The sequence below is a fragment of the Haemorhous mexicanus genome, chromosome 1, assembly GCF_027477595.1.
Source record: "Haemorhous mexicanus isolate bHaeMex1 chromosome 1, bHaeMex1.pri, whole genome shotgun sequence".
In the NCBI taxonomy this organism is placed as follows: domain Eukaryota; kingdom Metazoa; phylum Chordata; class Aves; order Passeriformes; family Fringillidae; genus Haemorhous; species Haemorhous mexicanus.
Genome location: NC_082341.1, coordinates 124,912,146 through 124,939,666, shown reverse-complemented (window position 1 = coordinate 124,939,666; position 27,521 = coordinate 124,912,146). Strand labels below are relative to the sequence as shown.

Genomic DNA, 27,521 nt, shown 5'->3' with positions numbered 1-27,521 from the left:
CCAATTCTCAAGGACTACTGAAATGAAATAAGCTACTGTTTGCATTTTGGCCAGAGCTCTCAAAGACCAAGCATAGATTTGTGTAGTTTTAGGGAGCTGTGTCGGTGCAGGTGTTTAAGCTGTCTTCACTCAAGGATGGGAAAGAAACATTTGAAATATGTCCAAATCCATAAGGGATTTAGGCTTTGGCCACATTTTGAGGAATGGTCTAGGGAAGCAGAGTGGTGATTCATTTACAGACATAGTAAAAGCATGCCAGTCTTCCAGATTTAGAGAGCTTCCTGTAAATTTCACATATTTGTAATACATAAGTCATACAAGCATTGTTTTCTGAACAGCTGTTGGTATGTAGGAAAAGATGCCTATTAGTTCACATTAGTTCACAGAATCCTAACATTTTGTCACTGAATCTCTCATTACTAATCAACAAGAAATTACTGCAGCTTAGAATAGACATATAAAGTCTTACTTCATAGAGGACAAAAATCAGCAGGGGAAAAATACACCTAGCCAAATATCATACGAATTTTAAACTTTGGTATTATTTCTTTTATTGTGTTTTTAGTTGATGGCAGGGATGACCTGGGTGTTCTTCTGTATTTTTCTTCTATATGTTTAAGTCACATACATAACCTCGAGGTAATGCAGTCTTTGTCTAACAATCAACTCTCAGTTCCAAAGTTAATGAGTAGGATGTTTGCTCCCTCTGTACAGGAGAATATGGATATCTGTGCGTGCTCTACTAGCATGTTCTTTTTCCTTTCTTCAGTCCCACTCTTGCCATGGCCCACAGGAATCTGACTGGAAGCTGTAATGTTAACTGTGGATGTAAGATTCATGAGTACGAGCCTGTCTGTGGATCAGATGGAATAACATATTTTAATCCTTGCCTAGCTGGCTGCATCAGTAGTGGAAACCACAGCACAGGGGTAAGTGCTTCACCCACCACCCACACACAACCCCTGAGTAGCCCCTTGGGACCTGTGCAGATTGAAGACTTCTCTGTTCCTAGCTCAAGCATCCCTCCTCTGAGCTTCAGAGAAGTTTTCTGCAGGTGACTTGTCCATCTCTGAGCCTTTCCATGATTTGAAAGACTGGCAGTGCTGTTCTTGCATGGTGCCAACCCATTCCTTTAGTTATACACCAATTTGAGGCACGAGTTCATTTGTGCTAAGTGACTCCTCCAGCTGAGTGAGTGCAAACGCCATGGGGTAGGAAGGGCTGGTGTTTCCTGTACAGACCCCAAAGACCTTGGTGGCAGTGACCTGCATGCCTGCTGTTCCTGCAGGGCTTGGAGAGGGTACCTTGGGTCAGTGTCATCTAACTCAGCTCTCTGCCAACATAGGCAGCCATGTCAAACTGTCTTTCTTCAAGCTCAGTCTTACCTTTTAGAGCAGTTTGGGGATTTTTGTGACTCCCTCTCTGAATTGAAGGAAGACCTTAACTCTTCAGGTAGTTGGAAGTGTTTTAAACTCATGTTTAAATTTAGTTAGAATTTGTTTAAAGTCATTGATGTTTGTGTCAGCCTCATCATTTTACCCACGTAGCTCTTGCACCTGCACCAGTGCACTGATAGGTCTCTGGTTTGCCTGGCTAGGTGAAGACTGCCCATGTATTCTGCTCTTGTAAAACAGTTCTACCAGTCCCATAGCCTCTTTCTAAACATCTTCCAGGCTAAATGAAGGTTGTCATCAAACTCAAGTAACAAGAACTTAAAAAGATGTTAATAATCCACTTCCTTTCTTGGAAATACATTGCTTGTTACAACCCAGCATTCTAGTTATCCTGAACTGGAGAAGGACATCCTGCTGGTAAAACCAAACCATGGAAATTTTCAGTGGCCTGGAAACCATGGCAGTTTCCAGGACTGGGCACAAGAAGATAGTTGAAAAGTAGAATCTGACTTAAGTATCAACACAGTATTATGGTCATATTAGTTTCCTTAAAAATGAACTCTTAAATTCTTCTGTCCTTTAAAAAGGAGTAATTAAGAAAGACAAGAAGTTATGTAAACATTGGTTTTCTTAGGGCTTGATTGTGCTTTCCAGAAAGCATACTTAAAAAGTATCAGTCTCCTGATTTGCAGTCGTGAGCCAGCCTGTGAAGCAGGAGGATGTTAGGTTCAGCACTATGTTTTCACAGGTCACCTGGATAATGGTCTGAAAAAACATGTTCATATATTGGTGTCACTGAGAACAGATTAGTTTCCCTTAATTTTTTTTTTTAGATTATCTTGCTGGTTTTTAGTAGAAAATTGTTTTGATCAATTGGAAAAGCCTGCAGTGTGAGCCTGTGGTTAAATTGCAGTGTCTATATAATCTAATTTGTGCTTTCCTGGACTGAGACAGGCTTGGTCTTTGTTGCATTTCATCTGATATTGAACCAGCACTATTAATTTATTTAGTGGGGAAATACTCTGGGAGTGTGTGCTCTGCAGATTATGAAACATGATATTGCATCTTATGATTTAAGAAAAGATGCTTCATGGTCTGAGGTTTTAACTCAGTAGCTAGTGGTGAATAGAATAGAGCTGATATTGCTTGGAAAAGGAACTTTTTTGGAATAAATAATCCTTTTTGTATGGTGCTTTTAAATACAAAAAAAAAGTAAGTTAGTGCATAACACAAAATGTTTCTAACATATAATATTTGGATTTAAGTTAATAACATAGAGTGTTTTCAAAATTAACCATTTAAAAGTTCAAACTAAGAGGAAAGGATGCCAGTGTACAGTTCGTACCTGTTTTTTTATATATATATATATATATATATAAAATATATATAAGCATATATCTATTCCTGTACTCTTAATATTTCTGTCATGTTATGTCTGTTTCATTTAATACACAGACTTAGTTTTGCTGGGGATGAATAAAGATTGTGTGGTAAAGAGGTCTAATTTCTGTACGATTCTTGTTTGGCATTTGCATTTGGAAGCAAGAAAGAGTTTAGGGTGAGGTACTTGTGTGATGTTAGAGTGGAGTGCTGCCTTTGGAAACCAGACTCTGTCATTGGCTTTGTTTCTAAGTGGTGTTGGGCAAGTCAGTTAAACAGAACTTCTCCCTGTTGATCATTAGTCTTGTATTCTTCATGTTCTGGATGATGAACGGGAGCAACAAACAGAAGTGTCACTTGTAGGTGGGCTGCCTAAATCTGTATTTGAAGGCGTGAAAGTTTACATTTAGAATATATTAAGTTGGGTATAATGGAAAATGATCTGAAAAAAAGGATTCCAGTTTTTTCAAATTAGTCACCCATGTTTGTGAAATCTTTGATCCAGTTCAGTTACTTAATTACAAAATAGAGATAGCATCAATGCTTCATAACTGTTTTGAAGATGACTCCTTTTTGAAAGAGTTAAGCTATAATAGTGAGTTACAGAAAATCCAAACGAAATATGAGTCCTTCCATCTTTGTAGTGGAATATTCTTAGTCTGAGGAAAAAAATTACCTGAAGTCACATTTGAAAATAGGAGGTAAAATATTTCATAAATAGATGCGTTATTAAGATGTTCAGCTAAATCCCATGCGGAAGAAAGTGTGAGGCTACATGATGGCATGGATGCATATAAAGGTGAAAGGTGTACATTAAAATTGACAAATTGCCATGATTTAGATATGTCTTGATGTCTAAGTGCTTAAATTCACTATCTTAAGACAATTTTGTAGCTTCTGTGCCTGTGTAGTCCAAGGTTTGATGAATGCAAAAATTGAAACATAAAGCTCATTCCTGTAACATCACATATGTCCTGGCCAGTTTCTTCTGTAGCACTGTAATATACTGGTCTGCTGCACACCCCTTTGCCATACATCAGATTAAAACAGAAGTGGCATAAAGGTGAAAGAACGCTATTTCTGATCTAGCTCTTCCTCCCCTTGTTCAGATCACAGTCCTGTTTGCCTGTGAAATGCTACTTCTTTATTCAGTCTCTTAATCTTAATTTCATTCTCTTTGTCCATTCAGGAATCTCTCAGTGAGTCCTCCAGTCTCACTCTTTTAGTCTCTGCTTTCCCTTTATTCTCTGTTTCTGCTCCTGGCCTGATCTATGCCCACATCCAGGTTGAAGTTCCTGAGCTTCAAGCATAAAGTGCAGCTTGTTGCTCTTTGGCCAGATCTGGGTAGCCTTCCATTAACATGGCAGAAGACACCGCCTTAATATGAAAGTCAGCAGCTTGCTGAATTTCAGAATATGGCATTTTCACTGCTGCCTGAAGAGCATTTCCTCACATTTTTTTTGTGGTACAATAGAAACAATATTTTTCTGCAGCCTCCCTGTCAGATGTGATTGAATTGTTTTGTCAATATTTCCCAAATATAGTCGAGATTTTTTTTAAAACTCAGACTAAATAAAGCAATGGAAAGGCAACCTCATCACAGAGAGTCCTGGCCAGCTTTAAAATTTACTTGGAGAGGTAACTTTGCTTGTGCTTGGGGTAATGATGCTCAAGGCAGAAGATTCTCAGCTGAGAAGTACCACAGGACTGTTGTACAATATCTCTTTGCAATGTCTTTCTTACACATATTTTTCACATGGAAATGTTCTTTTTTGCTCTCCCAGGTCAGAAATTACACAGAATGTGCCTGTGTGCAGAGTCGCCAGGTGATCACTCCGCCGACTGTGGGCCAGCGCAGTCAGCTCCGGCTGGTGATTGTCAAAACCTACCTGAATGAGAACGGCTACGCTGTGTCTGGGAAGTGTGACCGAACCTGCAACACGCTCATCCCATTCCTCATCTTCCTCTTCATTGTAACCCTTATAACAGCATGTGCCCAGCCATCAGCAGTCATAGTGACACTCAGGTGAGAACTCGGAGATGTTTCCTAAGTATTTTTGCCATTGCTGCTGTCACCAGTGCTTGTGAAGCTGGTGTATCCTTAAAGTGAATAGAATTCTTGTGTAGTCTAAAAAAGCGAAGGGATGACAGGGATAGGGTGAAATCTGTTTGTATTTAGAATATGTAATAAGATAATCTGCTTTCGGAAACATGAAGTGTGCAGTAAATTCCAGGTGCTATAAAGAGAAAACAAGCAAAACATGGTGGAAGAAAATGATTACTCCTGGAAAATTTTCAGACCTCTTAGAGTGATAGTTTGGGTTTTCAAATGCAAATGAAAAAAATTAGTATTTAAAATTATCCTTTTCTCACATTGAGGAATTTTGCCTTCCAGTTTGCTTTTCAAAGAATCCACAGAATGGTTGTAAGGGTCACTGTTGGGACATTGAAGCCAGGCACTCGGGGCTGGGCACATCAGAATTCCAGCTGCTCTGCCTTACCCCAGCTTTTGTGTGCACAGCACTATTATAATTCAGAGACTTCTGACTTTATTCCTTCTGTCTCTGGATTTCCCACATGCAAAATAATAGTAATAAGAAACAACTGCCCTTGCATTGCAAATAGCAAAGACAAATGAAGATCAGTATTGCAGCGAACTTCACAGTAGTGAGGTACATAAGGGACATCTCCAACAGGATTTTGTAGCGCTCAGTACAAAAAATGGGGGCTCACACCCATGGACAGTGACACCTGCTGTCCCAAGCCACATACTGTGCTTTGTGCATTGGTCAAAGGTCTCCAATTTCTTAGTTTCTTGACTTCAAAACTGTTTCACAGCTGCACTCCTTTGACTGCAGAATTTTTGTGTGGTTTTATGGTATTTCAATGTCATTAGAAGCTGTCTATCTTAAGACCTTTAGGTTAAAAATTAAAAATATTTTAAAATCAGTAAGTAATTTGTGGTTTACTAAAACTGTAGTTGCAGCTTGGAATTTTGTTACTTTGTATTTAGTCTTCGTAAGCTTGACAGTTTTCCTTTGAAACCACTGGAAGGAATCTTGTATTACTTGAATTGAAAAGGTATTTAAAGAGATTGTTTGTACTGATACTTTTTTTAAAGTAACTCCAAAGTGCTTATACTACACAAAGATTGTTAAATTCAGAAACTGAGTCCAGCCATCAATGATTTAGTTATCTATTAATTCTAATTTACCTCAAAAATATTAAGAAAAATAAATTAATACTAATGAAATAATAGAAAGTTATCATGACAAGCCATAAACATTTTGTGTGGATTCTCTGAATTTCCTTAATGTGTTTGGATCAAATTCTTCAGGCCTTATACAGGTCAAAAAAGGTCAAAAGGCATGACTGAGATTTTGATTAAACCGCCCAGGAGGGGCTGGCTGTATTTTTTCCTAGCAGTAGGAGTTAATGATAGTAGAAGCTAAAGACAGAAATTTAGACAAAGATTTTCTATAGCTGAGAAAAAAGCCATGAGGTGGAGCCAAAACATACCAGGATGGTGATGGGTTATGACTGTTCTTCACTGGAGCTTTCTGTTCACCTGCTAGGTCTGTGGAAGATGGGGAGCGGCCCTTTGCACTAGGAATGCAGTTTGTTTTATTGAGAACTCTTGGTAAGTCCAGCAGTAGCTCAGCATTTCCCTAAAGGCCATGTTCAGCTTAAATGCATCATAAAAGTATTTCAGTGCCATGAATCTGCAATTAATTGCTTGGCTAACTGTATTAGGAACCTAAAATTAATAACTTCTGAAAAGATTGCATCTGAAACTGTGGTTAATTTACTTTTTTTGGTTACTGACTTTCTAGAACAACATCTTTTCACAAAAATATAAATTTTTACTGTTTCAAATTGTATTTAAAAATTAATAGTTACTAAATATTATTTTATAAGGATTTTTTAGCTTTCAAAAACAGAATTCTGTTGCTTTCAGCAATAACAATAGTTTTTCTAATTTTTAAAATAAGCATTTGTTTCTTAATGTCTCTCAAGTGTTTCAAAGCAAAAATGCATAGATGTTAAAATTATTTTCAAAGCATTCTCTTTCAAGCTCTTGAATTTCTACAATCCTGCCCATAAAGAACACTCCAGGTGTTCAGCTACTATGAAATACATGACTAGAGCAAGCAAGGTCTATTCTAAGAGAACAAGAGAAGCCCATAAAGCTACATCTTCAAGTTTTGTTTGAGGAAGGATGTTTCAATGTCATCTTAAAGATGTTGTATTTCTGGAGAAAGCAGGAGCATTCATTGGACTGGCTGCATTTTTAGCTCCCTTAGAAGTTAAAGTCTGTTTCTTGGCAAGGTCTATTCAAAAGGAAATTTATAATCTTAATGGTCTTACCCCTTACATCTATCTTCAAAAACATTTTGTGATCTTCAGTGCTTTTTCACCTTAATCTAAACCCAGCACCTTTCCCAGCTCATGGGCAAAGGATGTTCAGCAGGTAATGCTATGGAGATAATGTATTTCACTTTCTATCTACCTGAGAACAAAATTGGATGTTTTTTGGGGGGGACAGCTCAAGAAGAGCTGTCTGGAGACAGCAGATTGAAGTACCTGTTGTTAAGGTGCTGCTGCATTGGCTTCTTTCAGTTCTCTCCCATTTGTGGTAGTTTTCATGTGAGGGGTAAATAGTACTGCTGGGAAGTTTTCCATGTTTCACATTTCTTGTGAGAGCAGCCGTGTAGAAATCTCAAAAATGTTCAACCTACAGTCTTTGGCTGGGGCATATAGTTTCTTTAGAAGTTTTCCACAATATGCTAACACATAATATTTCTCTTGCTATTTTTGTTTCAGCTTACATTCCCACTCCAATTTATTTTGGGGCTGTTATTGACACCACGTGCATGCTTTGGCAACAGGATTGCGGCGTACAGGGATCTTGTTGGGAATACGATGTCACCTCGTTTCGCTTTGTCTACTTCGGGTTGGCAGCTGCTCTCAAGTTCGTGGGATTCTTTTTTATTTTCCTGGCCTGGTATTCCCTAAAGTGTAAAGAAGAACAACTGCTGAGACAGAGTTGGAGGGCTTCACCGGTGAACACTGTGAGTGAGATGGTTGGACAAGCTGGACCCCAACAAAACTATGCACGGACTAGATCCTGCCCTACCTTCAGTTCCCAAGGAGACATGAGTGTGGCACAAGGAATGAACAGCTTAGCACAGACCTACCCCGGCCCTTTTTCAGAAGCAATAAATTCCTCAAATGAAAATGCATTGGAAGAAGTCACTGTTGAGATATAGACCCCTGGCTTGGTAATGTAATATTTAGTTTTGTTGGTTGACTTAGTTACGGCGCCTTGTAAAACACCTGTGCCTTCTATTTTTAATCTAAATGTAACATGTGATAAAACCAACAAAGCTTGATGCAAACAACCATAATGTGTTCCTGAGGGCTGGATACCTCAAACCAACCCGAGTTCTTATTTCTCCCCTCCCAACAATGGAGTTTTAAAAATTGTGTTTGTAATTATTTCAGATGTGTCCATTAAATGTCCATGCTCTGATCTAATATCATTGTAAAGTTGAGGTGTTACGAACAGCAGAAGTCAGTGGAAGAGTGACAAAAACTCATATTGTTGATGTCTAGACTCACAAAAATGCTTAAATGTATTGTCAACTTTGTATCTGCAAATTGTATTTTTAAGAGATGAGTGATTACTGTGAGTTCTGCTACAAAGCACAACTGAACTTATTTAAACTATGCAACTTATTTGGATATTTGTATGTGCAGCAAATTAAGTTTAAAGCTTGCTTTTAAAGACATTACTGCAACTGAATTTGAAAGGGGCTATTTTCAGGCGTAATCATTAAATTAAATCATAACATAAGGTTTAAAGTACTGTTAATAACATGTCAAGCCATACAAGAGTTAAGCATCAGGTAACATTTGCAAATGTTGCATTGTAACATCTTTATCCTGTCAAAATGTGCATTAATTTTCACCTGATGGGATGTAGTCATTCTTCACAAAGTATATAGGATACTGTAATGCTTGAAGTAAAAAACTTCAGTATTGGTTTATAGTAACATTAACATGTAGGAATCATACACATATGCCAGAGCAGATATGTGCATATTTCTGCAATGTTATTTGGGTGGCTGTTACTAGCACCAAATCCAATTTTCCTGAAGAAGAAAACAGCTGGTTATATCTTGATAGGAAGTTTGGCTGTCCTTCAGAATTGCATGCCAGTCTAGTTCAGTTTCAGTGGGAAAGTCCTGAGGGAGAGCTGATGGCCTCGTCTGGTGTCTGGGACCTGGCGGGTCCCTCACAGCCAGTGGCAGCAGAGTTCAGGCTGCAGGAGTGAGCAGAGGAGCCCCTCCAGGGGGCTGCAAGCAGCCTGCCCACCGTGGTGCCAGCTGGGAGGCTCTCCCTGCCCTCCTGGCACTGCGAGGCACTGAGCAGCCTGACACCCAGGGCAGCTGGGAAGGGAGGCTGGCTCAGACCTTATTCTCTGCCATGCTTCTGCTTCTCCAGCTGCCCGGTGCTGGGCAGGCTGGTGGGACAGGTCCTGGTTGTGTGGTGTGTCCCACACGTCTGCCTTTCCTTTTCTCACCTTCACTGAAAGCTCCTGTGAAGGCAAAGGGTGAGTTTGTCTCTCCTTTGGCCCTCCGGGTGAAGAGCTAAGAGTAGAAATTATCAGCAAGTGTGGACTCACAGGACATGACGTGGCCTTTGTTTATTCCAAATTGCTGTAGTGTGTTCTCTCCCTGGTTGAGATGCTGAAACTTTCTAATCGAATGTGCTTGGCATTTCATTTCTTGCTCTGGAGGCTTTGTAGTGCCATGCTCATGAGGTACTAATGATGTCTCAAAGGGCAGAAAATTATCTCAATTGGACACGGGGAAGTCAAGGCTGTATTGTGCCCTGCAGGGGAAGTCTTAGAAGTGTAGGAAATGAAAAAGCAGTCTTTTAAGACAACTCAGTGATAGTCTGGTTTGCATTTTGCTGAGTAGAGAACTTGTGTGAAAATAAATAGGAAAGAGCAGAGCTTCTACATATTTTTGAACAGTTATTCCTGATTTAATTGTTCAATTTAGAACATGTATATTGATCAAACATTACCTGGAACCAAGTCCTTTAAAATAGAGGCAGTACTATCCCTGGCATCCATTGAGTTGTCCTGGGAAGAGTAGATTTCCCTCTCTGCCTTTGCCAACTGCCTTTTATCATCACCTGGATCTTCTTGACCAGCACATGGGACTACCCATGGGGCTGCTTATTTCAGAATGTGTCAGTCCATTTATGTAGTTTGTAACAATTCTTACTCTTCCTGTCTGAAAACTCCAATTCTTCTACCCCAAACATAGAGGAATATTGTTTTGACCTCTTCCTACTATTCTGTCCATATTAACAGCCTTTTTTGGGTTAAGCCTGAGAATGTCTTTTCCTTTTATGCAGCCACTGGATACGTGTCCTCAGTTAGTACACACTTCCTGAGATGATTGGCTTCTACACTTCTTGTCCTGAGAAATAAATTAATTTCCTTGGCTCCAAGGTGTTTGGTGTATGTGTGTGTGTGTGTGTGTGTGTATATATACACGTATATATATATACATATATATACATATACACACACACACACACATATATATATAGATATATATATATATACACACACACATATATATATATATTTGCTATAGGAGATCAGAATAGATGATAAAAATGTTTCCTTTTGCTTCAGTCTCAAATGCTTGTTGCACCAAGAATTTTATATCACGGGGAAAATTGGCAAAGTAGTATGACAAAGTGTAATTTTAGCCCAGCCCTCATCCATTTTTATCACTTCCCCATTTTAATCGTCACAGGGAGAAGTGAAGAGTGACAATCTTTTCAAATACCTCAGGAACAGAGCCTTTAGGGAACTGTAAAGGACTGAAGATTAATCATCTGTCCTGTATTTCATGCCTTGTGTGCTTCAGTTCCATACAAAAACCAAGGAAGAGCAGATTAGGATTGTCAGGAACTAATGGCACTGATGCCAAAGAATGAGAGTGATAAAAGTGACACTTCTGCAGCTGCTGCTGTTTCTGAGCTTTCAAGGGATTTCAGAGCTTGTTGCAATGGAAACCATCTATTTTTTAGGATATCTTGACCCTTTGACTTCCAAGAACATTCATATTTCCTAAATACATTTCTTTCTACATTCCACTTTTCCTATTGAAAAAGTGGAATGTAGAAAGAAAGATGTTAACTTTGGAAATACTGAAAAAGCCTTCTTTACATACTTTCAATTTTAATTTTTAATTGGAAAATAAATTTTAATTTTTCTTTAAGTATTACATGCAAAACAAAATGTAATTCCTTTTCAAGCAATTTTTTTCTGGTTTTGGATAAAGATAATTTTGGCAATGCAAATAAATTTCTATAAAACCAGTTAAGTCAGCGTCCTCTGAAAGAAAGAAAACCCAAACACTGGCCAATTTTAGATTGATTCCTGAAAGAGGGTTTCTCGTGAGTAATCTGTAACAGTCTAAACTAAGCCAATAAGGATATGCAGGGGAAACATATTTTCTTCCTAGAAATGTCAGTTCCAGCATTGCCATTGACCGATGTATGGACTGAACTGCTGACCAAACACTGTGCTCTGAGGCTGCCACTGCTGGAGGAAGCAGCATCTCCAGACTCGAGTGCACCCCTTGCAGTATTTGTGTTTGACACCTGGTGCTAAACCAACTTCACAGGAACTAAAAAAGAACTTTGCCTGACATCTGGTGAAGGGGCCCATGCTGCCTTCCTACTGTGAGATCCTCTCACCATAGAATATAAAATTCCAGTAAGTTGTAAATTTTGCCACCTTCCCTCTCTGTCCCTGAGCACAAAAGGTTTGCTGGCAGTGAGTACAAGGAAAGGTGAAGCAGGTGTCCTGCTCACCCACAGGCTGCTATTGGTAGCAAACCCAAGTCACCTGCCTGCAGCTTACCAGCCAGTGATAATACGGAGCAACATCTGGTGATGGTCAAAGTGCCACCATGCCATCACAGGGACAGACTAATCCCTCTTCCACCACTTAGTCCTGATTTAGTGTGAGGAACACGAGAGGAGGAGTAGCCCAAATACATGGACTTGAGTAAACAGGTTAATTGTCCCTGCTTAGCCTCCCATTCACCCTTGTTTCCTCAAAAAGGAGAAAACTTCAGAATGGATGCAGCCATGGCCTTAGGTGCTTATGGATGCAGCACCCTCAGGAGATAATTTGAAGATCTTTGCAGGGCTGGAGTAATCTGGAGAGTGGGACTGTCCATGTTTCCAGTTTTAGTCAAAAGCCCTCTGGTTTTGGTCCTCCTTCTCCTTGAGCATACTGGATAAAATACAGTATAATTTGGAACCAAGGACATTTTACAGCCTGTCAGTACAGTGTGAGCAGCTGCAAGAACCTTTTAATATTTTGGTACAATTTGTATTTATTTGGAAAATTTCTGTTCTTTGGCCAGCCTGTATATCTTTAAAAGTGCATGTAGTTCTTCAGAACTTACTGTTATGTAAGTGGAGGCACAAATCTCCTACTAAGTATTAGAAAAGTACATTCAAAAGGTCCTAAATTAATATACTGTTTTCAAAAATATGGAGGTTTTTTGTATTGCTTATTAATTAGTAGTATTAGCTATTCATTCATTATGGCTCTGATCCAGCAGAACACTTAATATGAGGGTAAATTTATATATTTAAGTAATGCACTTGAAAATAATGTACATTTGTAAGTATGGGACTGAATCCTTTCTGCATTCAAAAAAAAATCATTTATCCAAAGAGTATTTCTATGCTGAGTGTTTCCCCCATGGTTTCAGTGATAATTGTAACCAGAATAGCACAAAGTAGCACTTGAGCACTCTCCTGTGGCATTCAGGTATGGCTGCTTACATATCCAGCAGTGGAGGAAGGCTGTCATTTTCAAATAGAATTCAAATTCAAAATATTTTGTGGGAATGGTCTAAGATTCATTCTTACTCTTCCTGCCATTCACTTATTTTATAAATTTCTGTCTGAAAACCTGTGTGTTACGTGGGGAGATAGATTAAATAAAGGCATCCTTCTGACCCTAGAGCCAATGAAATTGCTCAAGTAATGCTGTAGACTCCAACTGTGCCCTTTCACAGAACTCAGACCTAGAGGTTCAGATGAGAAATTGTCAGCATCCTGCACAAACGGAGCAGAGCACTGCCTGCTCAGGGGAACTTCAGAGAGCATTTCTGGGACAGGGGTCAGCACTTTCTGCGCTGCTCTTGCAGGTTTTCCCCCCAAAATGCCTGAATAATTGCTGCCTTACTACACTTTTCTGTGCACGTGATACCACAGCCCTTCATGGTGTTATATTGACATAAAACTGATGATAAATAGGTCCAAAGTGTCTTACTGCTATTTTGGAGCCAGATTCTTGGCCCCACCTGTCCAGTGTTGAGGCTGAAGAACTAGGCCATACCTTGTGTTGGAAGTTAACAAGCTGGTGCTTTAGCAAGTGTGTGTGAACTAGGGAATATCAAGCTTGTTTAGCTTTTATACTCTATTCACTGGTTATTACTACTAATTTTGGAGATTGAAGACAAAAAACTTCCTAAACAAGTTTATCTTTTTCTGTTTTCTCAGTAATGTGTCTTTTACAACGGCTTAGGAGAGGTCATGCTGCATGCTTCAGAATTTGGGTTTTCCCAGCTGAAGCCATCCAGCTGTGGTTGCTTGCCAGGGGCTTAAAGCAGCTGGTAACAGAGATTTACCAGGACTGCAACCTGCATTGTCATTGCTTTGGACAGAGTGCTTGCTACTTAGAGATTACACCTGGAATCAACACATTTCAGGTTCTTCACATACTGGACTTGATTCTTTGGGCGTTTTCATCGCTTCAGAGTGCTTACAAAATGGACAGTCAACATCATGGTGGGAGATTTATTCTTTGGTAGGGAATTAGGGCTTTCTTCTTTTTTTCTTTTAATGTGTTGTTTGACAAATAACAATTCAAAAAGATTGCATGTAAGCATTGTCACAGAGTGGAGATGTGGGGCCTTCAGTGTGAGGACAGGGTATGGGTGAGTTCATGGGGTTTGTCTCCTTTACACTGCAATCACTAATACATGTTACTTTGTGGCCAAAGGTTTGAAAGCCTGCCTGATCCTCAGGAAAGAAAATTTTCCTATATTTTCCTCATAATTTATTGTGGAAATTAAGGAGGAAGGTTAACACTACCCATGTCCTGTGGCCATATTTGTTGCATTAAACTACTGTTAACAGCTACAGTTAATAATTTCAGCAGGCACCCTTCCAGTCTTTCAGCTCAGCTATCTTTTTTGTTAATGCAGCCTGTTAAACACAGATGTAGCTCTGCAATTTCACAGTAGCTCCAAAGTTTTCTTGACTTCAAGTGTTACAGAATAGATCCTTATTTATCCAGGTTCCATTCTACTCTTCTAATTATTGCATTATCCATTGTGTGTATTGTATTTTTTTATTTTTCCAATCTCAAACCAGTTGTCACAACATTATCCTGTAACAGTGTTTTGTTCATTATATAGAATAGGTGAAAAGCTGTTGAATTCATGAAGGGCTACAAAAAGCATCCAGAATGTTGTTCACCTTGAGGAAGGGTGAGACAGCTTGATAATCTCTGGACAAAAGACTAAACAACACTGTGGTGCTAATAGGTACTGAAGTATTTTACGATGTATTCACTATGACTTAAATGACATACTCAAGGCATGTCAGTGATGCAACTGCGTGTGTTTCTGTTCCTAAAGTCTGGACTGCTCCAACAAGGACAGTGTTTGTAATTCCTGGTGGGCCAATTCCTACCTAGCTCTTCTGTGGCTAAGCAATTTCAGGAATCTCTGTAGGATTTGGCCCAGCACTACTAGGTAAAGTAAAAGCTAGACAGACCACAGAGGTCTCATGTAGAATGTATTCAGCCTGCTGTAGCATGTTACTTTATTTAGTTGCTTTGCTTAAGCAGGGGCTAAAAATAAATTCTGTAGTAATGAGAAGAAACACTGGGCTAAATTCTGGAACCACTTAACTGAGCAATATTAGCAAGCATTTGAATTAAAATGAGGATTGAAATCTGAAATATGAATGTTCTTTCATGAAAAACCAGAAAGAGAGGGGTAGAATAAGAGCAAATTCTATCTCTAGGAATGGAAAAAGGCCAAATCTGGTTGACTTTAAAGTGAGCTATGATTTACAAAATGGGGGTTTGGTTTTAAAATCTTGAAGACAAAATTTCCATTTTGAATTCAGAACCGTATTGTTTTTGTCTTACTGTGCCTGATCTGCTCATGCAGGGCAGGTGTCTGTATTCCAAATAGCACTGAAAGCACTAATAGCACTAATCACACTTCTGACCGACAGGCCAGAAAATTTGCCTCTGTAGCAAACTCCATATTTGAAAACCTGGAGGGAAATTTCCAAACAAAGCAAAAAAATACGTACAAAGTGATCCAAAGCTGAGTTTTAGTAAAAAAAGAAGATAATTTTGTGTCAGTGAGATCCACAGTTGAGTGGAAGCTTTTCTGAAAGAAGAGCTGCTCTTTTCACCAGCTGAGCACATGGGAGTTTGGCCCCTGGCTGCAGTGCATACCTCTACCAAGTGATTTGTGCAGAACAGCAACAGTCTGGGTAGTATTGTAGGAGCATGGAGTGGGCACACTGCCTGTAACTGTTTAGTTTTTAAAAAAACTTATTATTAAGCAAATGTGTAGAGTATTAAGGAAATTTGTAGAGTATGTCTGATGGTATGAGTGTGTGGGTGCTGTGCTGTGGTAAAAAGAGAATTGGTTTATGCTGGGTATTTTTGCATACTTTAGGCTCCTGTATGGTTTTTTTTTTAAAATTTATATTTATTTCTCATCAGAGCTTAGAGTAATTTTAAAGTTATATGACCCGTGATTTAATGAAACCTACTGTCAGCATCTGTTGTAAACATGTGTTTACAAAACAAACTCTTGAATACTTGATACTTGGAAATAAAAAATAGCATATCATGTGTGTTGATTGGGTCCAGATCCTCTCTGATTTCAAAGTAAGACTTACATGTTTTCAGTTCCAATACATATAACCACAGAAAAAATAATCTTTCAGATCTCCCTGCACATTAGCAGTGTCCAAGACCAGAGCTGTTAAACGGAGTGGATGAAATTAGAGTTGTAGCTGATCCCAGGTGCTGTTGCCGGTGGAGTGAGCAGGTGCAGCCCCCGGCAGTGCCGGCAGCCCGGGAGGGGCGCGGGCTCCGGGAGAGGCGCTCGTGGCGCGGCTCTGCACTGACACCTGCTGCCCGAGCGGCCGGGGACACGCTCCGGCACTTCAGGCTGCCACTGCATCCCCTCAGGTGTGACACATCATTTCTGGAATTACTGTCTGGCTTGTACCCTATTTACTGCACATCGGTTCGCACTGAAAAGTGATGCCAGAGCGCACAAACAGGGTTGGGCTTTGCTGAAACTAAAGGAAGAAGTTTGTTACAACATCACATGTACCCAGGCACTCACGGATGCTCAGGGCTCAAGTCTAATCCTGGGCAGATCTTCCTTGGACAAGGCTGTTGTGCCACTTGGGTTCTCAGCCATGACTGTTTTACACAGATCCCCTCTGACTGTGCTTGTGTGACTGCAGTGTAGACAGCTGCAGGCATCTCAAGGGATTTTGGCTGAGAGAGTGGAGGTGGTCTGTGCTCAGGCCTGCACTCTAAAATACCTTCCCTCAACTCTCACAAAAACCTACAGGTGGCTGAACTCCAGAATAATGCTCTGATCCAAATGTTTGTTTCTTTCTTTGTTTTTTGCAAAGCCGCTAGTGTGCATTTACCTCAGTAACACCAGGATTCACCTACTGATAACAGCTCTGAGCCAGTCCTTGCCCATGGTGGGGGTTGGAACCAGATGATTTGCTTCTGACCCAAGCCACTCCGTGATTCTGTGTCAGGTTCTGGAACTGAAGCACTACATATCTTTGCTCTTCTGCAGTGCTCTCAGTTGCTAGGGGGTCTCAGGAAGTGTCTCACACTGTCCAAGGATGTGAGGGCAGTACTGGCTGCCTTATCTTAAATTCCAGAGGGAACTTTCTGCATAACATTGCTACCTCCCAAAGATGTGCCAGTTCTTCTGTCCATCTCCAGGAGCCCTTCAGAAAGTCATGAACTATGCACTGCCTTTCTGAATAGACACATCTCTACTGCTCTGCAGATCACAAAAAGCTGCTTTGAGATACACCCTGTGCTTGCTAGTGTGCTTTCAGGGTAGACTTCTTCCAGGGCTCTATCTGACATTGCAGTGACTGCTTTTTGAACACTTGGATTCATCCACTTTCCTGATCCCTGCAAACATCACCTGTAACTTCATGTCTGCAGGAGCAGCAGAGTCTCAGGACTGTGTAAAAGAAAGAAGAGCTCAAGAAGCACAGATTCAGAGGCTGTTTAGGTATGAAAGTACTCTTATTCAGAGGCCATCAAACAAGCATACAGTTCATGTACGAGAGAGTTTACCTTGAAAGCTAAGTTCCTTTTCATGCTGACTCTTCTACAAGGAGACACAAGTCCTGACTAGTGGTTCACTCTTGGTAAGCCCTGCCATGTCTGGTCTGCAGGGCTGTGCTGTCACAGGGAGAGCTGTGCAGGGAGGAGAGAAAGCAGCAAAGCAAGACATGGCTCCATGAAACACTTCATTACTTCTGGGAACTGCTGGTTGTGCAGCTCGGTGCATGGAGTTCAAGGAAGAAAGGACCGAATGAATTTGGAATTAAAAAAAATGAAAATCACAGCATGTCTTAAACAAAAACATATATACATTACTCACATCTCCAGGAATAATTTATCCCTAAAAGAATGTTGTGTGTTATTTTGTTACCTGTCGCTTTTAATGTGGATGGATGCTTAAAACTGAAACTGTTGACATATTTTTGAAATAAACCTTATTCAGGAGGAAAACTGGATCATGTGGACTTCTCTGGAGCAGGTAAAGTAAAACACTTTTTATTTCAAGAAATATTGCTTCTAGACTTTCCCGAAGCCAGAATTGTACTATAAAAGTATCACAGAAATATTATACAAGATTTAAAAACACAGTTTGTATCCTAGTAACTTAAAACCTATGTACAAATAGCATCATTCATGACCATAAATATGTGTTTCTATCAATCAGCCCATGACACATACATCAGATAAAGAACTAGTAATTTTAACATATTTACAGAGTCCATCAAAAAGACTGCTTCTTAAAATTATTAAAATCCTACTAAAAGAATCTCCTTTTTAAAAAAGTTTCAACTTAAAATACAATGTAATGAATGTAAGTTTAACCTGCAGTGCCTGCAATAGCCAAAAAATATTCACTACACTAAATAACATGTAACAGGCAGAAAACACACCCGTGAGTTGGTCACCGTGGAATTACGTCTGTTTGAGGTAATTCTTTTTTGTTGCTGTTGTGATAATTATTTAGAAATTAATAAAAAAGCAAGGGAAAATATTACGTTTTGACTAATACAGATTTTCGAAGTAATTTTTGTGTTATACTTCATACAATTTAATGTTTGGTAAAGTTCAAGAAAAAATTTAGAATACAACAACAAAAATTATTATAAAACTATTATTTTTTACTCTCATATGCCTTTTGTGTCTAAAATAATGAAAACCTAACATGATTTTATCATTCCCTTTAATGCCTGTTCCAAACAGAAAAAGAATTTAAGACTCAAAATGATAATAATGCTTTCAAGATATTCCTCAGAATAATAAAAATCAGGTGGGGCAACAAAAACATTTATATACTGATGTAAACCTTTCTACCAGTATCAGAAAAAAAAAAAAAAAAGTCAGAAAAATTAATGGAATTTTAATACTGACAATATCAACATATAGGGAAACAATCCAATTTAAACAAATCTTTCTACAGTTAACAATCATTAGCCATACCTTTCTGAGAGTAAATTTAATAAAGCAACAAAAACATGCAATATTTTTGCTAAGATAATGTTTGAAGAGTCTGTTTCCACAATCCATGTTGTTTACCTCTTTCAAGTCAGTCTGTTTATTGGTTTCACAATTTCATAAGACAACGAGCAAGCTAAGAACCTGTAAGGTATTAGATGCATAAATGGTATGGCATACAGATTTTAAAAGTGCATTTTACTTGAAAGCACGGCATTAAGAATTGCCAGTGGTTAAAATAATTGATAAAAAAGACATTATGCAGGCATACTGGGTGAACTGAGTGGGATCATTTGGAAATAGAGTGACTTGGACATCCTTTTTGAAGAAATAATTTTTAGCTTTCAGAGAATGTGCTACTGCATTTGAAAGTTAACACTGTTTCCTTTAATGGAAAACTGGAAATCTTGCTTCCCAGTGTGGAGAAGTGAAAGCATGTACATGTGAATAAAAAAAAAAAAAAAAATGCACAGAGACAAATACTGAACTGGGCTCAATTTAGCTGCAAAAATGTATCTACAATAAACATGGAATGTCAGTTGTCTTGATTACCTTTATTAGTTTGCTAATAAGAAAAAGGAGAACTTATTTAATGGTTTACAACTTGATCTAATCCAAGGAGAGTGGAGCTGAGGCACTGCCTTCTGCATTTAGGATTTGTGAACTTTCTCCTGCAAGACTCTGTTTGGCTTTTTTTAAGAAAGTTCCTTCTTCCTGGGTACTGACAGGTGAATCCCTAATGGATATGTTTACTGTCTGACGAACGAAGGGTTCATCAGACCTCATGGGAAGATACATTTGGTCTTCAAATATATCTTCCACAGTGTCACTATCCTGATGAGTGTCTTTTTGAGGAATGCTGATGGGCTGTAGCATGAAGCTATGCCGGGACTCCAACTCTATCAAACCGTTTCCACTGAAATCCATATCCAAACGGTCCGATTCTTTATCCTCCATCCATTTTTCAGCTGGATGACTATTTCTCCAGTGTGCATCATTCAAACTACTTTTCTCGGGAATATCATTGTTTAATTCAAGTTTCCTCTCCTGACTTAAATTCACTGTGCTCAAAGCAAGGGCTGCAAAGTCTGTGGGCACAATAAGCTGCAACTCTTCTGCAGTCAGGCCGCTGGACTCCTCAGCAGAAGTCATTTCCACCAAGGTGAACGGTGTGGATGATTCGTCCCCGTTGCTTTGACCAGTGTTATCCTTGTCTGGTTTATTTTGCTGGTAGTAACTGTTCAGCAGTGCAAACATTCTATCTACATCCTTCAAGTAATTAGTCCAGTCAGCCAGACTAAGTCTAAAGTTGTGTCTGTATTCATATACACTTTCATTCACACTGTACAAGTCTTCCAGTCCTTGCCAGTCAATGTCGCCAGTGAAAATGGGCAGCTTAGCCTTCCCATCCATCCCATAATTGTCCTCTGTTGAAAGAAAGAATAAAGCCTACTGGTGAACACTATTAAAGGTGCGAGCAAAGCTTCCATGCGTGTTTCTAGTTCAGTTGGCTTGAAAGCACCACTGTTCATAAAGCAGGTAGCTCAAAGTGTAAGACACTCCACCTCTTCTGTCAGCAGATGAACAGTTCTGGCCTTGGCTATGTTCACAGCCCCTGCCAAACACACAGCAAGAACTCCCTGTCTCCTGCTACATCCCTGGGATGAGTAAAAAAAGAGCAAAATCTGGTCTAATGGGGCTTTGTGATGGCATTCAGAGACAAGTCCTTCCTCTGATATTTCAAGGGAGAAAAAAATGTTTCAATACACAAATAATCCATTTGCCTTTCTTGAGCACTCCAGCACAACATTCAATAACCAAACAATGGTTAAGAATAAAAAAGGGGACTAACTCTGAAAGCCATTGGTGACCTGAACTTCAATGCCCACATGAATTTTATTTCTGGATAGCTTAAAAATATGGTCTACAAACTAACCAGACAGATTTTATTTAGTAAATGATAGCCAAAGGGGGTTTTAATGTATTTCATAAACATTCATTTTAGTTTACATGGAGCAATTAGGGGAAATGAAAGCTGTAAAAAATTGGTGTGAATTAATTTATAGGACTGCACCACTTTGTAAAATAGTGTCAAAACATAAACAGAGAATCTCCTTAAGGTTTTCAGTTTTTTAAAAGAGCTTTCAAAGAAAATATCTAGCAGCCTTTTCAAATAATAAGTCTGAATAAAGGGTATAGATATGGGTCTATAAGAAACAACAGAGCTGCATTTTTTATTGATCACAGTCAGAAAATGCAAAGACACAAAAGAAACCCATTTCTGAAATATTTTAAAAAATTTGCTTCAGTAACTAGAGTGACTCAGATTCTATCACCTGTGGTGTGAAGCCCATTTTATACTGAAAAGTAACACTGAACAGCACCAATTTATTTAATTCACTGGGCAGACTCAATTCACTGGAAAGATTTTATCAACAAGATGGTCTACAAGGAAAGACAAATCAAGCAATGCAAAAATTTGTCAGGGAAAGTGACGATTTTGCCCTTACAAATGATATTGCAGGCAATCTTCAGTAATTAACTCACTGATAATGATTTATTCTCTTCATGAAAATTGTACAGGCAGGTAGGCTAGTAGCAATTGCTTTAGAAGTTCAAGTGGCTACATTCCAACCATGTGAACTGAGCTCAAATCCTCACCTACATTGAGCCCTGCATCCCCAAAGATGGTTCTTGGCATCTCCATTAATCTGCTTGTATTTTAAGCTGCCCATTCTCTTTATTTAAGTAGAACAGAAGATACACCTTTTGTCTGTCACAGATTACATTCTTTGCTTCTTACTAGCTTGGGATTTCACAGTAAAAGAATTTCTCCAATATTTGAAAGTCAGAAAAATACTATTATGGTCAGAAAAAAACCTTGATATTTTCTTACAATGTAGGGCCTTACTCTGCTCCCACCAAAGGAGACCACTTTCCTTATTTGAAAACACCTGAGTCTTTGCTCTTAATTTGAAATATTTTGCAACATAAAATTTAAATATTTTATTTTTTAAATATCAAATTCTATAATTTTTTTTTTTGCAAACATTTGACAGTCTTCCTGATCCAGGAAGAAACAAAAGCTTTTTGGATTTGGTAGAACAGCTATGACATAGCATCTTCTTTTTTTCCTGAAGCAGACAAGAGAAATGAAATCATGGCATGGCCACATGAGAGCCATCTTTGTAAGTCACATTACGGATAATTTGTTTCCTGAAACAAAAGATAATTAAATACCACAGAGATTTCAAGAAAGAAGATTTACTCTTCCGGTGCTTAGAGGTATAAAGGGCCCTAGAAAACATCATGGCAGGGGGCTGCTTTTGCAAGGAATTTAGTCACTAAAGCCTCGAAGATATTAACCACACTGCAGATGCAACAATATTTAAATTTTTCTGCTATTATTTTTATTGGTAGCGTTTGGTTTTTTTTTTTCCTTTGCCAAGTCAGAGCCTGTATAGGAAAACAAACTGTTGCAGGGACAGTCACGAGGGTTGTTATGTTATGGCAGGAACTGGAACAGGAGAGATGCTGTTTGACTGGTAACAGGTTTGGGGACAGCCCAGGGGACTGGGGGGGGCAAAGCAAGAGCTATAAAGGTGCATTTGGGTCCAGGAGAGCCTCTGCTGCCCATCCCCAGCAGGGGAACAGAGGCTTGAGCTGGGTGGAAGGCTGGGCAGTGGGGAAGTCTGGGGACCAGTAAAGAGGAACAGGATTTCTGAGGAGGCTCAGCATCAGGGCAATGGGGCTGTGCTGCACAGGAGTAAGATCAGCAAAGGATTTGCAGTGTTCCTACAAAATAGCTGAAAGTCTGAGTCAGAGCTACATGGTCCTTCATTCTGGATCTATTTTTTGCTCTCTAAATGTGGCACTGTTTCTGCAGTCTCAGAGAAGTTTCACAGCTGGGAAGGCACTGGGAATTGTTCCATGATCTTTGTGTCACACAGAGGAAAATAGCTTGTTTGAAGACAGAGATAACTTATATTCATATATGTTAAACAAACAGGGAAGCAAAGTCTTAAGGTCCTAGAGCTATTTTGGTTGACTGAGCAAATTACTTCACAGTTTAATTCCACAACTTGCAGTAAGCATGAAAATCTCCCACTGAAATTAAAGCAAACAGAGGGAAGAGGAGAGGAAAGAAGAGGTTTTTCCCCTGTAAGAAATTTTGTTACAAATAAGTATGAAATGGGAAAGTGCAGATGAGTTGCATTTGAGAAACAGCATGGCAGTAGTTTCCTTGATCAATATTTTGGAATTTCTCAGCTCTGACATAGATCCAAAAGAGAAAAAAAAAATGAAAAATGTTGCTAGCTGTTGAAAGCAAAATTTGCTCTTTTTTTTTTTTTTGTTTTGTTTTGCTGTTTGTTTTTTCATTTGTACATCAAGCTTTAGTTAAGCTTTACTCTCCATTTATCCTACCCTGGCATCCTCTATAATGCCATCTGTGCCTGTTTTATCTCAAAACTAATAAGAGATTTGAATATGTCTCCTTTGAGACTAGAGACAGGTGGGTAAAATCATATCCTTGGTGGCTTTGAAGAACTTCAGACAAGTAAGAGAGAAGAGAGGAATGTGCAGTTCACACATCCTGTTATCAGTCTTGTCTGCAGAGCCACACTCCGTCCATCATAGGGCAGAGGTGGCACCAGTTCTTCCCTGCTGAAGCTCTCTGTCCCTTTGTGCAAAGCAAACAGCATCATTCTATTTCCACATGGGCCTGTTGGCCCAGTGCCTTACTGCAGCACAGGCAGTGCTTCACTAACTCAGGGCATTTTGAACTGGAAACAGGTCTAAGTGAGAAGATACATGATCTGAAGGAAGCCTTAGGAGCAGTTTAGATGACTTTCCATTGTTATTCCAACTGTTCTCTGCAGGCAGCAACAAAAGGATCCACTATTAAATCATTGTAATGATTCCTGATAAATGGGAATTGGTAATTTTTGTTTTGTTTTGGTTGGTTGGTTTTGTTTTGTTTAAGAAAAGAAAAACATTCCACCAAGATGGGGCTTGAATCAAAATGCTGAATGTGTAAATTGAGAAACTGGGTGTCTGCAATGCCACAACACAGAACAATATTGCTTATATTATATTATACTGCTATTTGTCACATTACTAAAATGTTTATTGTACGTTCTTTGGTATCAAAAATTTAAATGTTTTTGTTGCTAAACAGTGTAGGAAGATATAATTTAAAGATTAATCCTGCGTGCTCTATTTCATATAATCCTACAATTCAAAAATGCCATTTCTGTTAGACCTGTAGTTAAAATGAGGAATGCTTACTTACAAGGACTTCTTCTAATGAAAGGCTTAAAAGCATAATTACAGGGATTGCTTTCTATCATTGTAGCAACCAGTTCACAGCAGGCTGTAATGAGCAATGCAAACAGTGGGATACAAGCCAAACGAAAGCTTATCATTTTCCTAGATCCCAAAATCAGGAAATACAAAATTGGCTGCAAAAGAAAATGTAGCTGCTTAAATTGATTGAGATCAAATGTAGCTGCCTAAATTGAGATCTACACATTGAAATACATTAGCTTAATTTTTTTCTGACTCCTGGAAACTAATGAAAAGGTTCTTTACAGAAGACTCTGTGTAAAAGGTTTTATGTAGACTTGTATACCCCTTGGACTCCCTTGTTTACTTTTCAAGTAAGCAATGTATATCAGCAGCTACTCCTCCAAAGTGTACAGAGGTGAAAATGTATAAAACTGATAAACTGTGAAAAGGAGTCCAGTCTAAATATGACACTCCACAGATGTTAATCTGTTTTTCACCCTGAGAACAAGAACAGTTTTTTCAGTCTCTTCAGGTTTTTGCTATATGTCTGTCTGGTTTCTCCACCAGGAGACACAGGGCTCTGAATGATGAACATGTAGGTACAATAAGTATACTTTTAAACAGAAAAAATATACTTTCAAAGAGATGTCTGTCATGTATTCCTCAGGTTCAAGTGTTAGGTTTAAAAAACCTCACCTGGTGCCTTTCCTCAGTTCAAATAATACAACCTTTTAAGGAAATTTTATTTCATGCTTGTCTGATCTGGTCCCAGCCCAAAGGAGCTTCATCTTTCTGTCACACTTAAATTGAACACTCTCCTGCTGGCTTCAGAGCACAGGCTGCTCATATTGAGCACTGCTTTTGCTTAAAGTGGTATCTGCCAACATTTCCAAAAGCCAGTGAGAAGATTTTGCTTTGCTTCCATAGGTTTGACTAGGTTCTTTGTACTTCAGAAAGCCTTTTAAGCATACTTAGTTTACATTCAAAAAGCAGCTGTGAAGATCTACTAAATAAAACCAGAAAAACACCTCCAACCCATCCAAAATCAACACGATAACACAAGAGCAACCCAAAAGAGGTGATTCTTCCTGTGTAATTTTCCTTGGGCAAACATCTAAGGAGTACAGGCATGAAATATGAGCTGTATGAAGTCTTGCTATGACAATGAGCTACGTTAAATGCAGAATGGTAGATCTAAAAAACAATGGCCAAGTTCAGTGTAGGGTAGTTAGAAAATGCATGCATCAAAAGCTACGCTGTGTGCAACATGGCAGGATACAGACATTAGTTGAAATGGACTGGAGTCATGCAATTATTTGGAAAGAAGCTGCTGAGGAGAATAAAAAAGAGTGGATACCTGTGTGGATCATAGCTTCCTCCATCTTTATTTCCTGATATAGGAAAATACAAGAGTAACTTTTGTTAGTGTTTAGAACTTGTAAAACCATTCAAAATGTAGTTTTCCATGCACAGCATCTAATTCCTAAAAAGAAATGTACTGTGTTAAATAAAGACAGAGCTGCAGTCCAACAAAGATTTCCTGGAAGTTTTACATAAAAGAACTGAAAGCCCACAGGTTTTCAAAAATAATAAAACCCCAAAACAATTAGAAAAAAGAGAAACATTGGTAGATGTAGAAAGAGATACAAAGAGGCAACACCACAAATTATGTAGAATGGAGCATTCCTGTGAAAAAATAATAAATCACAATGTTCAATCAACCAATGAATCCCAGAGACTTGAAGTAAAAATAGCTTTGTTGAGTGCAATGAATCCCAGAGACTTGAAGTAAAAATAGCTTTGTTTTACTCAGAGACTCTTGTAAAGAAATGCTGCTTTCTTCAAAAATGAAGGAGGTTACTGGTGATTAGAATTTTGCAATGTTAAGTCTCAGTTGTGGTAAGGAACCTGAAGTTGTTGACACAGGCAAACAGCATTTGAAATAAACACAGGATTTAATGCCTCACCTGATACTGGGAGGCAAAAACTAATGAAATAAACCCTGCAAGAGAGAAAAGAGTTATGGCTGTGAAAGTCTGCATGCAGCTGTTATTGATTAGCTCCAATAATGATATCCCTTCTGCAGCATTTCTGTGAAATGATGGGTTTTTCCATCAATATCTGTCAAGAATAACCTGTGCAGACTTGCAAAGAAGCCTCCTGGTCATGCAGATGTGCATGATTGGTGTATATGGATAATTCCAAATTGTTCAGAGCAATACTTAGAAGAGTGACACTTCATGGATACCGTTACAACTTAAATAGATGAAAACAATGTTAATAAAATGGAAATAAACACTACTATTTATCTTGTACCTGTTTCAAGTCCCTTTGGCCTTGGATTGCACTGCTTGTAACCTTGACAACTTCTCAGTTCCATAAGCTGGACGTGTAATTGATTCAAAATGCCTCTTTCCACTGTGTGAACTGTATTGGTCAGCTGAGAAAGAGAGGAGCCGAGGGAAATGATGCTTGTTAACAAAAATTGAGGAAACCCTGGAGGAGTCTGGTGAATGACATTTTGTAACAGGGAAAGGGGTTTACCTGATAGGGATCAGTGTTCATATCAAAATATTCCAAGAAGCCAGTTGCAAACTCACAAAACAGAAAATTGTGGGTGTCATTAACTGTTCGCAGACACCAGTAAGTGTTGTTGTTGGAGCTTGTGCAAGCACAGAAAGAGCCCACTGTAATTATAAAAAAAAGTTATTAGTTTCCAGTCAAAATAATATGCTTGTTTCTTCTACTAGTACCTTAAATCACAGTAATAAAATACTAGCTTTGCCATAGGTTTTTATTTACATTTATTTAGATTTGGGTACTGTGACTAGCTGTGAACAGACTTAATAAAAATAAAAATCATATTACAATACAGTAGCCCCTCTCTAGATTGTGAACTTTGTCAAAAGGACATTTTTTTACCCCATGACTGTTGCTGAAGCATTGCCAGAATGCACAGCAATATGAGAACTCTTTTCATAACTTTTTGTTGCTCTGCAGTTAAAAAGAAATTAACTAATGTAATTGTTGTCTTTATAACAAAAATCATGCATATGACTACTTTTGGAATATTTTTAAATGTAAAGTACATAGCGGAAGTCCTAGTACAATCAAAACAGATTATCACTAGGAGACAATTTCTTTCTCCAAATGAAAAGTTGTTCTTAGCAAATTTTCAGTTTGGGGTCAAATAAGTTGTAACTTAGTCACCACCTGACCTTGAAATTTCTGCATATAAAGTTTTCTCCATCATCACAAGTGAGAAAAATACTGGGTTTTAATGCTGAATCCTGAGAAAAGTTTAAGTATGTCTCAATGGGATAGTAATCTATATACCCTGAATCTTAAAGAGACTTAAAATATCCTTACCTCTAATATTTTGTTCATATACACAAGTGCTAGCAGTTGTGATTTTGAAAATATTTTAGCATATAAAAAGTGGAATAATGGGAAGAAGTCATAAGGGATAGTATCTGCATTTTGTTCACTATATGTTGTTTATTATATACTTTGAAATAAAA

General features: G+C 38.6%; 2 protein-coding genes across 18 annotated transcripts in view; one reads left to right on the top strand and one right to left on the bottom strand.

The window, feature by feature from the left end:
- The window catches only part of SLCO5A1 (solute carrier organic anion transporter family member 5A1), a 73,130-nt gene extending 57,358 nt beyond the window's left edge, over nt 1-15,772 (top strand). The window contains exons 6-9 of the mRNA XM_059861993.1: nt 770-929; nt 4,559-4,800; nt 6,350-6,414; nt 7,599-15,772. Coding sequence (XP_059717976.1) covers nt 770-929; nt 4,559-4,800; nt 6,350-6,414; nt 7,599-8,044 — 913 coding nt within the window. The 3' untranslated portion in view covers nt 8,045-15,772. The remainder of the gene's footprint in view (nt 1-769; nt 930-4,558; nt 4,801-6,349; nt 6,415-7,598) is intronic.
- Nucleotides 15,773-17,733: 1,961 nt separating this feature from the next.
- Nucleotides 17,734-27,521, bottom strand: part of SULF1 (sulfatase 1) — a 185,162-nt gene continuing 175,374 nt past the window's right edge. For 15 of the 17 annotated variants that reach the window (XM_059861906.1, XM_059861952.1, XM_059861897.1 and 12 more), the window contains 3 exons: nt 26,545-26,687; nt 26,317-26,440; nt 17,734-20,138 (listed from right to left, as the gene is read on the bottom strand). In XM_059861906.1, the coding sequence (XP_059717889.1) occupies nt 19,321-20,138; nt 26,317-26,440; nt 26,545-26,687 (1,085 nt within the window). In that variant the 3' untranslated portion in view covers nt 17,734-19,320. Of the gene's footprint in view, nt 20,139-22,098; nt 25,392-26,316; nt 26,441-26,544; nt 26,688-27,521 lie in introns of those variants that run through there. The other 2 variants (XM_059861979.1, XM_059861971.1) reach the window with 2 other exon arrangements.